Below are 15,100 nucleotides of genomic sequence, written 5' to 3' on the forward strand. Positions count from 1 at the left end.
GCATTTGTCACGTCAGTATGCTTGGATTTTCGTGTAGACATTTCTCACAACAACACATTGTTCTTTAATGCGAAGATTTTCTTCTACTTAATTAAGTAATATTAAACTATTTTTTTGTTTTCTCTACAGATCTTTTTTTACAGCTCCTAATTTGATTTCCTCTATTTATACTTCAAACAAGGTGCGTCCAAGGCTAGTTCTAGCTAATCGTTGGGCTAGCCAATCACTGTCAACCCCGTCAGTGACTGTCACGACCCATCATTACGATCTCTTTTCAAAGGATGCAAAGACACCCTTTCTCAAACAAGCCAAAAAATGGCAAAAACAAAAACAAAATGAGTTTCCGGTTGTGAGAACAAAAAACGGAAGAGTCCACATTGCCAACTATGATGTTCACAACTGCTTTTTTCATACCTCCGAAACCAAATTAAATGGCTCCTACAGAGGCACAACCTACTCGCCCCTTGAACCTAACACGCTTGTGCTCCGTCTGTAAAATGCGGATTCAGGTTAGACCCACCTGCACCATGGCATTGGTAAAAAGAATGAGGTAGGGCATGCAATGAGAGCAACCTTTATGTTCTAATAATTGATGTAAACTATAGTGAGAAAACTAACTTTGCTGACTACAGAGTGGTGGATTCGTCTAAAGCTGAGAAACTGATGAACTACTTAGACAGTATTCTCAGTTCTTATCTTTCTGAAGAAAAGGACAATTTTAGTTTTGAAGGTCTTAAAGAAAACCTGAGGTAGTTCCTTGTGAGCCTCAATCACCACTATTTAATCAGAAGTCCTCAATTTGTGAACTTTATACAACATATACATGACACTATAGACAAGAGATCATTTTTTCCAAGGTTGTAATCAATGTCAATGATCCAAAAATTCAGCGGGACATTTTCTGACTCTTTCAGCTGACAGTCCTTCTTAATCAAACTATAAACTTTCCAAGAGTTTAACAACCTTACAATCATAAACAGAAGGGATTTAAGGTCATTTTGTTCAGAGCTTTTAAAAACTGTGTTGTATGGAAGCTGGCTTCTGGAGTTCTACATGACTTTCCTAAGAGGATTTAAGCTCCATGGTTTTGTAACATTATTAAAATTAAAGAAAACAACTTCTAAATCCATATGCTTGCTCTTCTCTATCTCCAAATCATAATATATTCTTCACCTTGCAATAGGACATTTTATGACGAGGAACCGGTGCCAGTGCACGACTAGGAAAAGCGGCAGCAGCTACAGCTCTGTAATGAAACTGTTTTACGGTAACCCAGATGTGAAATAGAAAATAACCAAGTCTAACTACTCTCGCTCCTTCCACTTCCACCCAAACAACCTTCCCCTCATTACTCGTGATCAGCAGTATGCTGCATTAGTGACTGGCCCAAACGTATCTGGAAACAAATCAAAGCCTGATAAGATTTCACTTGCTTTACTGAAGAATATGCAGCACATGTGTAACACTTTGTCAAAGTTACCAGGTTTTCTAAATATTTGAAATACCTGGTTCATTTGCTTCCTTCTGAAATGAATGAAATGCAGCTCCATTCTAGAAACCATTTGCTACTCCTCCAAAGCTGTGCTCTTTAAACAGCGGCACACAGACTGGTGCATCTCAGACGTCTGCTACCAATCTGCAGCAAAATCAAGTAAATCAACTATATCTCAAAGCCCACTATCTCAGCCAGTTTTTTTTTGGAGGAAGATTCGCCCTGAGCTAACATCTGTGCCAGTTTTCCTCTACTTTGTAAGTGGGACACCTCCACACCACAGCTGATGAGTGGAGTAGGTCCGCACCTGGGATCCGAACCTGCAAACCCTGGGCCCCCAGAGCAGAGCATGTGGAATTTTAACGACTTCGTCATGGGGCCGGCCCCTCTGATCATTAGATTTTTGAAAGATCAGTAACACACCAATATCCTTCCAAAGTCCTCAATGGATGGGGAAAGCAGGCTGCAGAGTAACAGAAAATTAATGAAAGCAGCAAGTACACATGCTGTTTATGACAGCTGACAATAAAATGGAACAATAATTCACTTAATCCTGATCTCAGTTCCAAACCTCCAATTATGTAGGAACTACCTCCACTTGCATATCTCTCCTCAAACTCAACATATCAAAATGAACTACTCTTGCGTCCCATAAGAGTCATCCCACCCAACTTCCTCACTTATTTCAGTATTACTAATATTGTCCAAGTCAACGTGATTTAAAACTTCAGCATTACCCTTTAAAATTTTTAGTATTAAAAATTCCAAATTTGCAAACAGTAGAGCAATGAACTCATACACCCCCTGCCCATTTTCAACAATTAAAAAGATTCTGCCCTATTTGATTCATCTGTATTTTTCTCTTTGCTGAGCATACCTCTATATACATATTTTTTAATGTTTTTTACGTCCCAGCATCCTCCTCCACATGGAATCAGTCATTAAATCCTACTATTTACTCCCCCAAATGCTTCATAGAAATTAATAACAAAAAACGTTCAAGTGTTTGGTAGATTGATTTTTTAAATGTCCCCAGTTTTTCCACCCATCTCATATCCACACCTCTTGCGATGCAACTCCCACTGAGCAGTGGAGTGTAGCTGCCCACCCCTTTAATCTGGGCTGGCCTCACGACCTGCTGGGCAATACAACATGGCAGAGATGACAGTGAACTAGTTCCAAGCCTAGATCTTAAAAGGTCTTCTTGCATAGTTTCTGTCTCTCTTTGGACCCTGCCTCCTCCGTGAGAATAAGGTAGAGGATGAGAGATCATAAAACAAGAGCTGAGTCCACCCAGGGGAGGCCATTCTACATCTGTTTGCACCCAGCCAAACTGCCAGTAGACTGAATTCATGAGTGAGCCCAGCAAAGATTAGCCAAGCTGGACCACGTCAGCAGGACCATTCAGCTGATCCACAGACTTGTGAGTAAAAATAGATGCTTACTGCCGTGATGCCACCGAGCCTTTGTATTTGTTGTCAGCTGCATCATTGTGGCAACAAACAACTAATACAGAAATTAGTACCTTAGAAGGCGTGTGCACCATAACAAAAACTTAAAATATGTGGCATTGACTTTGGGACCAAAATAACTATAGAGGCCAGAAAAATAATGAGGAAATTATAGGAGACTTAAAAAATGGCAACCCATGATGTGTAGTGATGAAACTTTTGGTAAACATACTGTCAGCAATAACTCAGAAGTTAAACAATGTACCTAAGAAACTTCTGGAATTGAGCAAGCTAATTTCCAGGCAGAATGCTGAAAATGTCGACTGGTTGCTCCTCACTAAAGTTTGACAGGAAAGAGAAGAGCTAAGAAAGACTGGTCATCGTACAAGCAGCATCTGGAGGGAGCACTGAGAGACCAGCCCTCGCTGGGACAGAAAATAAAACGGTTTGGAAACCTAAAGTTTTTCAAAATAAAATGCCACCATGGACAAAGATCAAATCAGGGGTGTGGCTGTAAATCCCTTTCTTAAGATCTCTAAAGGAATTAAGGCAGTGTCTAAGTAGACATTCTCAGTTTGACAGAAGGGCTTTTAGAAAGTTTAGGGGCATGATCCCACAGAATTCTGATCCTCAAATTGTAGTGATTACATCAAGAGAGGTCATATCTCAAAGAACAATTGCGGGTGTGGGTTTCAGCACATGGAAAGAACTTTATCAGACATACAGAAACCCCATAAAGTTTTAAAGTGAGTTTTATTCGCCAAAGAGCCGCCAGTCTAGACTCCCGGCCTGGGCTTGTAACTTGCTTAGCCAACAGAACACAGTGGAAGTAACAAGTGTGCCAATTCAAGGGCCTTGCATCCTCTGCTCTCTTCCTTGGACTCCTGCCTCTACCATGAGAACAAACCCAGACTGTCCTGCTGAGGGATAAGACATCATGGAGCAGAGTAGGGCAGGGCTGTTGTTATTTTTTCAACAAGATGGCTAAGCCAAAAAAAAAAACCAATAGAAAATCTCCCTCGTTCTCTTCCTGTTAGTCACAGCCCACTACTACCACTCTTAGTACACACCTTTGGGTTTCTATCTTGAGTTCCTCCAAGCACCTCTAAACTGTTCCCTATGCTTCTGCTACTTCTACACGACCGTCAGTCTAATGCATCGCAGCCTCCACCATGTTAGTAAGCGCTTATTGTAACACAGGGACAATTTCATCCTTACTTAGAAACCATCGAAGTCCACCCAAATCCCTAGTGTCCATCAACTCTTCTGCAGACAATGAAAGTCCTTCACAAACAACCTCTCCTTTCTTCACTATCTTTTCTTCTGCAGTTCTCCCAGAGAATATCCAATCTCCCAAATATTCTTTAAATATCACCTTCACTCCTATTTCCAAGACTTGGTTTGTGCTGTGCTCACTCCTCTAAAGGGCTGTTTGCTTTACCTCTGCCCAGCTGAATCGCACCACGCTCTGATCCTGGCCCTCCCAAACACCTTTGCTAACGTGCTGACCCAGAAACATGTCTTTCTGTTCTGATTCCTGGAGCGCTGCCTGTATTTACTATTGAAGGTCCATCATTTTGTATTCCTACCTGTTTTGTGTATATATTTTCTTTCTCCCATATACTATAAGCTTTTAAAGAGCAGAAATGAGATCTTATACATTTTCATTACAGTCCTCTCAATGCTCTACAAATTCATAAACACATGTTAAACATATCCAGCATTATCATCAAATCCATGTGAATATTCTCAAATATCTATTTAAGAATAAAATTTCTCTGAGAAAATAACTACTTGAATATAGCTCATTGTTCTCCTTACATATGCAGGAACAAAAAAGCATGTAATTAAATTTAAATGAAAACAGTACATCTTATCTTATGCAAAATATATAATTTTCACATTAAAATACACACCCTCTCTGAAATAAATCCACATTGTAGAACTTGTTTAGCTCCACGGAGAATTCTACCATTGCTTGAACTTCAGTCATTTTTAATTTATACTCAGAAGACAAATCTGGTAACAGCACCTTGGTTAAAGAAGGGGAAAAAAATCGTGAGAAGCACAACAAAAAAGCCAACTTACAAAACACTAATGTGTAAACACACTGCGGAGGATGATACATAGGCATAAAATAAAAACAAGGCAAATGAGTTCAGTGCACCCAACCAGCACCAGATTCTATACTTACCAAATATACTAATAATATACTTACTAAAATAGCACTACTCTATCACTTAAGATGTGTCCTATTAAGATGCTTTTTCTAAGATTGTTTCCCTTCATGATATCTATGTGATAATAAATAATACAGCAAATTGCTAAAAGAAACTCTTGACTTTATTTATCATAGATAAAATAGTAACTTTGTAAGAAAAATTAAGCTACCTAATTACTCTCTACTAGTTCTACAATGCACATAAAAGCAACTCCAGAGTCAAAAAGAGAATTAATACTGTTTAATCCCCACTTGACTTCATGAAGATTTTTCTCTGTTAGGTAAAGTTCTTAAATGACTATTCACTTTTAAATTTCAAAAGAAAAAATTTCCCCCTCATTGCAAAAGCATAAAGTATTCATTTTCAAAGGGGTTAAAAAAAATACAAGCAAAATGAAAACATTCACAATTATATTCACTGAAAGAGACACTTTGGTATATATTCTTCATGTGTATATGCATTTGTACAATTTCTATGAAAGTGGCTCGAACCACACGAACATTTTATAACCCATTTATTTCACTTAATTTTTGATGAACATTTATGTCAATATAAATGTAGTTTTAAAACACTATTTTCAATTGCTGTTACACTGTGAATGTTACAATTTAAACAATCTCCTATCATAGGATATTTCAGTGGTTTCTATCTTTTCAAAAAAGTACTGTAATAATCATCCTTATCAATAATCCATGCTTTAAAAAGCAATTCAGAAGAAGAAAGTGTTGAAGGAAGATTCTCTAGAGTCTTGTGTTTCTGCGTGTTTTGCAAGCCTTTGTTCCAGACTATTTTTCAAGGATGCATGTTCACCAAACTGTCTTAGAAGTCAGAGATAGATTTGCTTACTGTCCTGTGTAATAGAGATAAAGCCTCCCCCTGAGGCATAAGTCAGGCAGGCTTACTGTCCATTATAGAAGATTTGGGTTCCCTTTGCTCAGGGTTCCTCTACTGTAACACAACCTGCTCACGTGCAGGTGTCGCCTTTCCTCTGACCCAGGAGTCTGTCTTCTGCCCACGTCCATGGCACGGTGGCAGACTAGGCTGTCATCTTGCAGACGGGGTAAAATCTCAGACCCTTCACCGCTCTTGAAATAGCTCTTAATAGAACTTTAGCAAATATTCTGATCTATCATGAATTAAATGCAAAAAAAAAGACATATTCTTACCTCTGCTGATCAAAACTTCATTTTAACATTATTAAACAACCAATCTTGTACTTCCAATTACTGATTCTTGTTTAAAATATATTATTCCCCCTATGAGAAAGAAAAAATAGCATCTCAAACAAAATAGTAGACATAAAAACGTCTATTTTAAGGAAACTTATGCTTCATTAGCTACTTAATAAACTCAATTTATCTAAATGATCCATATCCTCCATAACGCTTAAGAATAAGTTTGAGAGATTTGTTTTCATTCACAGTTGCAATGACATCAACATTAATGATTATATCTTTGTTAAGGATTCACTTGTGTATACTTCAAAGCACAATAATAAACAAAAGAGTACTTTCTTTTTTTAATTTTTTTAAATTGAGGTCACATTGGTTTATAACATTATACACATTTCAGGTGTACATCATATTTCAACTTCCGTATATATGACATTGTGTTCACCACCAAAAGTCTAGCTGCCATCTGTTACTACACACGTCCCCCTTTACCACTTCCATCCTCCTCCATTCCACTTCCCCTATTAGTAAACACAAATCTGTTCTCTGTGTCTATGTGTTTGTTTCTTGTTGTTGCTTTATCTTCCATATATGAATGAAAACATATAGTATTTGTCTTTCTCAGTCTGACTTATTTCACTTAGCGTAATGTCCTCAAGGTCCAACTAAGTTGTCACAAATGGCAAGGTTTCATCTTTTTTAGTGGCCGATTAGTATCCATTGTATATACATATATACCACATCTTCTTTACCCATTCATCCATTGATGGGCACTCAGGTTGTTTCCAAGTCTTAGCTATTGTGAATAATGAGGTAATGAACCTAAGGGTGCATATATCTTTTCAAACTAGTGTTTTCATATTATTTGGGTAAATACCCAGAAGTGGAATACCAAGATAATATGATAGTTCTATTTTAAATTTTTTGAGGAACCTCCATACTGTTTTCCACAGTGGATACACCAATTTACATTCCCATCAGCAGTGTACAAGGGTTCCCTTTTCTCCACAGCCTCTCCAACACTTGTTATTTCTTGTCTTTTTAATAACAGCCATTCTCTGATGGGTGCGAAGTGATATCTCATTGTGGTTTTGATTTGAATTTCCCTAATAATTAGAGACTTTGAACATCTTTTCAAGTGCCTACTGGCCATTTTTCTTTGGAAAAACGTCTGTTCAGATCCTCGGCCCATTTTTTAATTAGGTTGTCTTTTTTGTTGAGTTGTATGAGTTCTTTAGATATTCTGAATATTAATCTCTTATCAGATACATGATTTGCAAATATTTTCTCCTAACCAGCAGACTTTTTGTTTTATTGATGGTTTCCCTCACTGTACAAAGCTTTTTAGTTTGATATGGTCCCATGTGTTTACTTTGTCCTTTGTTTCCCTTGCCTGAGGAGACATATCAAAGAGATATTGCTAAGACTGATGTCAAAGAGCATACTATGTTTTCTTCTAGGAGTTTTAGGGTTTTAGGTCTTACATACACATTTTTAATCCATTTTGAGTCTACTTTTGTGTATGATATAAAATAGTGGTCAAGTTTCATTCTTTTGCATGTGGCTGTCCAGTTTTCCCAACACCATTTATTGAAGAGACTTTCCTTTCTCCACTGTATGTTCTTGGCTCCTCTGCCGCAAATTAACTGTCCATAAATGTGTAGATCTATTTCTGGGCTCTCAATTCTGTTACATTGATCTCTGTGTCTGTTTTTGTGCCGGTACCATGCTTTTTTGATTACTATAGCTTTGTAGGATATTTTGAAGTCAGGGATTGTGATGCCTCCAGCTTTATTCTTTTTTCTCAGGATTGCTTTTTGGCTATTCAGGGTCTTTTGTTGTTCCAAATAAACTTTAGGATTCTTTGTTCTATTTCAATGAAAAATGTTGTCAAGATTTTGATAGGGATTGCATTGAATCTGTAGATTGCATTAGGTAACATGGACATTACAACTATGTTAATTCTTGCAATCCATGAGCATGAAATACCTTTCCAAATCTTTGTGTCTTTGATTTCTTTCAACAATGTCATAGTTTTCAGTGTACAGGTCTTTCGCCTCCTTGATTAAATTTATTCCTAGGTATTTTATTCTTTGTTGCAATTGTAAATGGGATTATATTCTCGATTTCTCTTTCTGTTAATTTGTGATTGTGTATAAAAACGTAACTGATTTTTGTATGTTGATTTTATATCCTATGACTTTACTATATTCATTTATTATTTCTAATAGTTTTCTAGTGTATTCTATAGGATTTTCTATATCTAAATTCATGTCATCTGCAAATAGTGATAGTTTTACTTGTTCCTTTCCAATTTGGATACCTTTTATTTCTTTTCCTGCCTAATTACTCTGGCTAAGACTTCAAACACTATGTTTGATAAGACTGGTGAGAGTGGGCATCTTTGTCTTATTCCTGTTCTTAGAGGAATAGCTTTCAGTTTTTCACCAGTGAATATGATGTTAGCTGTTGGTTTGTCATATATGGCTTTTATTATGTTGAGGTACTTTCCTTCTTTAACCATTTTATTTAAGTTTTTATCATAAATGGATGCTGAATCTTGTCAAATGCTTTCTCTGCATCTATTGAGATGATCATATGACTTTTTTCTTCATTTTGTTAATGTAGTGTATCACACTGATTGATCTGCTTACAAATGTTGATAAATGGAATAAATCCCAAGTGATTGTGGTGTATGATCTTTTTAACATATTGTTGTATTCAGTTTACTAACACTTTGTTGAGGATTTTTCCATCTATGTTTATCAGTGATATGGCCTGTAATTTTCTTTTTTGTGTTGTCCTTGTCTGGTTTTGGTATCAGGAAGATGCTGGCCCCACAGAGTGAGTTAGGAAGCATACCCTCCTCTTCAATTTTTTGGAAGAGTCTGAGAAGAAAAGGTATTAAATCTTCTTTGAATGTTTTGTAGAGATCACCAGAGAAGGCCTCTGGTCCTGGACTTTTGTTTTTTGAGAGGTTTTTGATTACTATTTCAGTCTCCTTACTAGTGATCAGTTTATTCAGATTCTCTATTTCTTCTTGATTCAGTTTTGGGAAGTTGTATGATTCTAAGAATTTACCCATTTCTTCTAGATTATCCAATTTGCTAGCAAATAGCTTTTCACAGAATTCTCATATAATCCTTTGTATTTCTGTGGTATCTGTTGTAATTTCTCGTCTTCATTTCTGATTTTACTTATTTGAGACTTCTCTTTTTTCCTTAGTGAGTCTAGCTAAAGGTTTGTCAATTTTGTTTATCTTTTCAAAGAACCAGCTCTTAATTTCACTGATCTATTGCCTTTTTCATCTGTATTTCATTTATTTCTCCTGTGATTTTTATTATTTCCTTCTTTCTATTGATTTTGGGGTTCACTTGTTCTTTTTCTGGTTCCTTCAGGTGTAATGTTAGACAGTTTATTTGAGATTTTTCTTGTCTCTTGAGGTAGGCCTGTATTGCTATAAACTTCCCTCTTAGTACCACTTTTGCTGGATCCCATAGATTTTGGTATGTTGTGTTTTCACTTTCATTTATCTTGAGGCATTTTTTGATTTTTTCCTTTGATGTCTCCGTTGATCCAATACTTGTAAAGTAGCATGTTGTTTAGTCTCCACATATTTGTGACACTTCTGGCTTTCTTCCTGTAGTTGATTTCCAGTTTCAAACCACTGTGGTCAGATGCTTGAGATGATTTCAATCTTCTTAAATTTACTGAGACTTTTTTCTTTTCCCAATGTATAGTCTATGTTTGAGAATGTTCCATGTAAAGTTAGAAGAATGTGTAGTCTCCTGTTTTTGGATGGAATGTTCTCTATATCAAGTCCATCTGGTCTAATGTTTTATTTAAGGCCAAAGTTTCCTTGTTGATTTTCTGCTTGGATGATCTACCCATTGATCTAAGTGGGGTGTTAAAGTCTCTTATTACTATTGTATTGCTGTTAATTTCTCCCTTTAGATCAGTTAACAATTGCTTTATATATTTTGGTGCTCCTATGTTGGGAGTGTATACATTAATAAATATATCTTCTTGATGGATTGTCCCCTTTATCATTATATAATGTCCATCTTTGTCTCTTATCTTTTTTGGCTTGAAGTCTATCTTGTCTGACATAAGTATGGCTACACCCACTTTCTTTCGGTCGTCACTTGCTCAGAGTATCATCTTGCAACCCTTAACTTTGAGCCCATGTTGGTCTTTAGAGCTGAGATGGGTCCCTGGAGGCAGCATGCTATTACGTCTTGTTTTTTAATTCACCCAGCCACTCTGTCTTTTGATTGGTGAACTCATTCCATTTACATTTAGCATGATTATTCATATATAGAGACTTAATACTGCCATTTTATCTTTTGTTGTCTGGTTGCTCTATATTTTCATTATTTCTTTTTCCTTGTGTTTCTATCTACCACTTCAGTGTAGTGGTTTTCTGTGATGTGTTTCTCAGTTTCCTCTTTTTTAAAGTTTTGTGACTCTGCTCTGAATTTTTGCTTTGTGGTTACCATGAGGTTTGTATAAAATGTCTCAGAGATGAGATAGTCCTTTTTCTGCTGATATCATCTAATCATTTGCCTACGTAGGTTCCATCCTCTTCCTTTTCCCCTTCTATGTTTTTGTTGTGACAAATCATCCCTTTTTGTACTATAAGTTTGCTACCAAACTGAAGTGGCTACAGTTATTTTTAATGCTTCCTTTCCCTCTAACCTTTGTAATTGTTTACTAACCTATTCTGAGTTGCAATTTTCTGGTTCTGCCTATCTGTCACCTTGTTCAAAGCTTTGTATACCTCTGCCTTTCCACTTCAGTTAGGAGAGCTTCTTTCAACATTTCTAATAAGGCATGTCTAGTGGCAAAGAACTCCTTCAGCTTTTGTCTGTCTGAGAAAGCCTTTACTTCTCCTTCACATCTGAAAGATAACTTTGCTGGAGTATTTCTGGCTGACAGTTTTTAATCTTTCAGTATTTGGGATATATCATCCCACTCTCTCCTGGCCTACAGAGTTTCTGCTGAGAAATTTGCTGATAGCCTAATAGGGGTTCTCTTGTAGGTTATTGGTTTTTTCCCCGGTTACCTTTAATATTCTTTCTTTGTCATTGACTTTTGACAGTTTCATTACCATGTGTCTTAGAGAAGGTCTTTTTTTTTTTTTCTGCTTTCTCTCCCCAAACCTCCCCTGTACTCAGTTGTATATCTTAGTTGCCGGTCCTTCTAGTTGTGGGATGTGGGATGCTGCTTCAACGTGGCCTGACGAGCGGTGCCACGTCCGCGTCCAGGATCCGAACCCTGGGCCACCGCAGCGGAGCGTGTGAACTTAACCACTCAGCCATGGAGCCGGCCCCCGAGAAGGTCTTTTTGAATTGAGATAATGTTCCATTAGCTTCATGGATTTGTATACCCCATTCATTCCCAAGGTTTGGGAAGTTCTCAGCTATTATTTCTTTAAATAAGATCTCTGTTCTCTTCTCTTTCTGGTATACCTGTTATCCTTATTTTGCCCTTTATAATGGAGTTTGATAATTCTTACAGAATTTCTACATTTTTAAAAAATCTTAAGTCTCTCTCCTCTTCTACCTGCATCATTTCTAGGTTTCTATCTTTGAGCTTGCTAGTTCTCTCTTCCACAGGGTCTGCTCTATTTTTAATGCACTCTTCATCTGAGTTTTTTAGCTCCAGAATTTTTTCTGTTCTTTTTTAGTGTATCAATCTCTTTGGTAAAGTATTCCTTCTGTTTATGCATTTTATTCCTGAGCTCACTGAACTGTCTTTCTTGTAGCTCGCTGAGTTTCTTCACAATAGGTAGTTTGATTTCTTTATCAGTTAGATCACAATCTTCCATGACCTTATGTTTGGTTTCTGGAGAATTGTTCTTTGTGATGCCACATTACTGAAGCTTTTTGTGGTGCATTCTGAGTTATTCCTCTGCTGATGCATTTGCCGTAGCAAATACGCTTCTTATTTAGGTATAGCTTTGTTTTGATTAAAACTTTTCAATCAACTAGAGATTAGAAGCCTTTCTTTCCTTTTCACTAGGTTGTGCTACAGCCCTAGTTTTTGGCTTCTCATACCTGAGCTGCCTCTGGTTCTATGTGAGGATATGCACATTTCACCTTCCACTGCCTCTGTTCTGGGTGTTGCTGGTACTCTCGTTGTTGCTGTCTGTGCTTCTGGGGGTCACTGATGCCTTGTTTTTGCTGGTGTCACTACAGTTGCTGGTTTTGCTGTCAGGGGCTCAGGGATGGATGATGCCTCAGCCACATCCAGGATCACCTGGGTCAGAAGCTCTGCTGTGGTGGGGAAAGCGGGAAGGTGGGGAGCCACGCTCACAGGTCACCGCCTGTGCTGCTGCCTATTACTCTATGGCCACAGGCACTGCTGTGGTTGAGATGTCGGAGTTTGGTGCATGCCTCCTCTGCCATTACAAGGCTCTGAGTGGAGGCTCCACCTCCACTGCTGCTCCACTTCCCATGGACACAGGTGCCACCACAGTTGGATGGCTGGAGTCACACATGTGCCTAGCTGCTGTCCACCATGTTCTCTGGGGCTGGGGGAGGCTGGCTCAGACAGGGATCCAGGGTCCTGGGCTCTGCCTCTGCTGTTCCCCCATTTAGCCTCCTCCATGTGTTCCAATCCACCCAGTTTCCTATGTACCAATGTGTGGATCTCTCCAATGCCCTGGCATGTTGTGCAATGTAGTGTTTGTTGGGTTATGGATGCTTTACTCACTGTAGACTAAAGGGGAGAGACAAGGGATCCTCTCACGTGCATGATGATGATGTCACTCAGAAGAGTACTTTCTTAGTTCAGAGACAATCTTCACAAACACCCAAAACATTATAAGCTTACTAATTTTTAAGATGCAGAATTCACCATTTTTAAATAACTTCCCAGTAGAATAAGTGATTTCTTAAATCTTATATATATACATGTATATATATAAAATGTGTGCGCACACGCACGCGAGCACACACACACACACACACACACACACGATGTCATGAGCTATCTAAAACACTTTGCCAAAAAAGGCTACCTGGATACTTGAATAGTTTTTTTCACACTCCAAATATTGCTTAGATTAAAAAAAAGCCAAACTTTTGTTCTTGATATAATTATTTTAGGTACTTAAAAAGGTTAGACTAGACCAGGTTTACTCTTCTTCATAGATTTTTTCTTCTCTCCATCATAAAGATATAGACTTTACCATCTTCCATAACTGTTATTCTAAACTTTAATAATCATATCAAAAGTTTTTACAGTAACTATTTCTAAAGAGATAAAAGCAATGCTACCTTTATATAATACATGCCCCATTTCATGGAAATAACCTCTTATCTAAGATAGCTTCTCCCATATGTATATTCTTGTGTGCAGGGTAGAGATCACATTCCAGTTCTGACTCTTAGTCAAGTTTGGTTAGGTCTCTATGCCTTAATTTACTAGATATAAAACAGGTATTTATTCATTCAAACATTTACTGAACACTTATTTTAAGCTCAAAAATGCCACGGGTACAAGGTATGGCTAAGTTTTTTTGCCCTGGTCTTCATCTGTTTCCCTATTTTACAGGGTAGAACATCTTCTTGATAGTGACCTAGTTTTGACAACGCAGATTAGGACAAAATCTTGAAGAAAGCTAAAACAAAAAGATGGGAAGACTCTGGATTCCCAAATGGTTTCATGGAACACAGGTGTCCTACCTACCTAGACTGCTCAGACATTTATGTCTTATAACTACATTACAGCAATTACACATAAGCTGTACCCTAACTAATATATCCCTGCTTCAGGCCATCTTCAAAAAAGTAGCCAGATGATCCTTTATACTATATATTATATATATATTAATTGTAGTTATATGTTATATATAATATAATTATGTATTATAATATGTTACATAATAATACATATTATTGAAAATAATTCAAATTTTCTCTCTCTCCTCTGTGCCAAACCCTGAATGGCTTCCCACCATGTTCAGTAAAATTGCCTTACGATGGGCATATGACGACAGAGATAATCTGGATCTTCTGTAACTTCCTGACTTCATCTCCAACCAGTCTGCCCACTGCAATCACAGGTGTTTCCTTGCTATTCCTCAAATACACAAAATACATTCCTGCCTTATTTGCATTTGTTCCCTGGAACACTCTTCCCTCCCAAATATCCAAATGACTCACTCCTTCAGTTCCTCCTAGTCTTGACCCAGATGTCAACTTCTCAGGCCTTTCCTGGCCACCCAATCTAAAATAGCAACTCTCTTCTCCTGGAAAAACCTATCTCTTTCCTCCTTTAGTGTTTTCCTCAGTGCTGACCTCCATCTTATTTCTCTCCACTGAAAAGTAAGCTTTGTGAAGGCAGGAACTTCTGACCACTCTGTACACAGCTGTATCCTCACTGCCTGATACATGGTGGGCACTCAATTTAAAATGTAAGGAACAACTGGGCCGGCTCGGTGGTGCAGCGGTTAAGTGCACGTGTTCTGCTTTGGCGGCCCGGGGTTCGCCAGTTCGGATCCTGGGTGTGGACATGGCACCACTTGGCAAGCCATGCTGTGGTAGGCATCCCAAATATAAAGTAGAGGAAGATGGGCATGGATGTTAGCTCAGGCCCAGTCTTCCTCAGCAAAAAGAGGAGGATTGACAGCAGTTAGCTCAGGGCTAATCTTCCTCAAAAAAGAAAGGAACAATTAATAAATTAACATTAAATAACCCATAAATACTAACTATTATTATTATTCTATTTAAACCCAACCACCTTGAAGAAAGGAAT

At 37.8% G+C, this 15,100-nt stretch overlaps 1 protein-coding gene across 8 annotated transcripts in view; it reads right to left on the bottom strand.

The window, feature by feature from the left end:
* The window catches only part of FAM135A (family with sequence similarity 135 member A), a 111,343-nt gene that overhangs the window by 86,928 nt on the left and 9,315 nt on the right, over positions 1-15,100 (bottom strand). For 7 of the 8 annotated variants that reach the window (XR_006885254.1, XM_046639333.1, XM_046639330.1 and 4 more), the window contains 2 exons: positions 6,332-6,421; positions 4,860-4,975 (listed from right to left, as the gene is read on the bottom strand). Coding sequence is in view for 6 of the 8 variants with exons in the window: in XM_046639333.1 (XP_046495289.1) it covers positions 4,860-4,936 (77 nt within the window). In the remaining 2 variants the exon portion in view is untranslated. Of the gene's footprint in view, positions 1-4,859; positions 4,976-6,331; positions 6,422-15,100 lie in introns of those variants that run through there. The other variant, XM_046639329.1, reaches the window with a different exon arrangement.

This window comes from Equus quagga, chromosome 15 (genome assembly GCF_021613505.1).
Source record: "Equus quagga isolate Etosha38 chromosome 15, UCLA_HA_Equagga_1.0, whole genome shotgun sequence".
NCBI classification, from domain to species: Eukaryota; Metazoa; Chordata; class Mammalia; order Perissodactyla; family Equidae; genus Equus; species Equus quagga.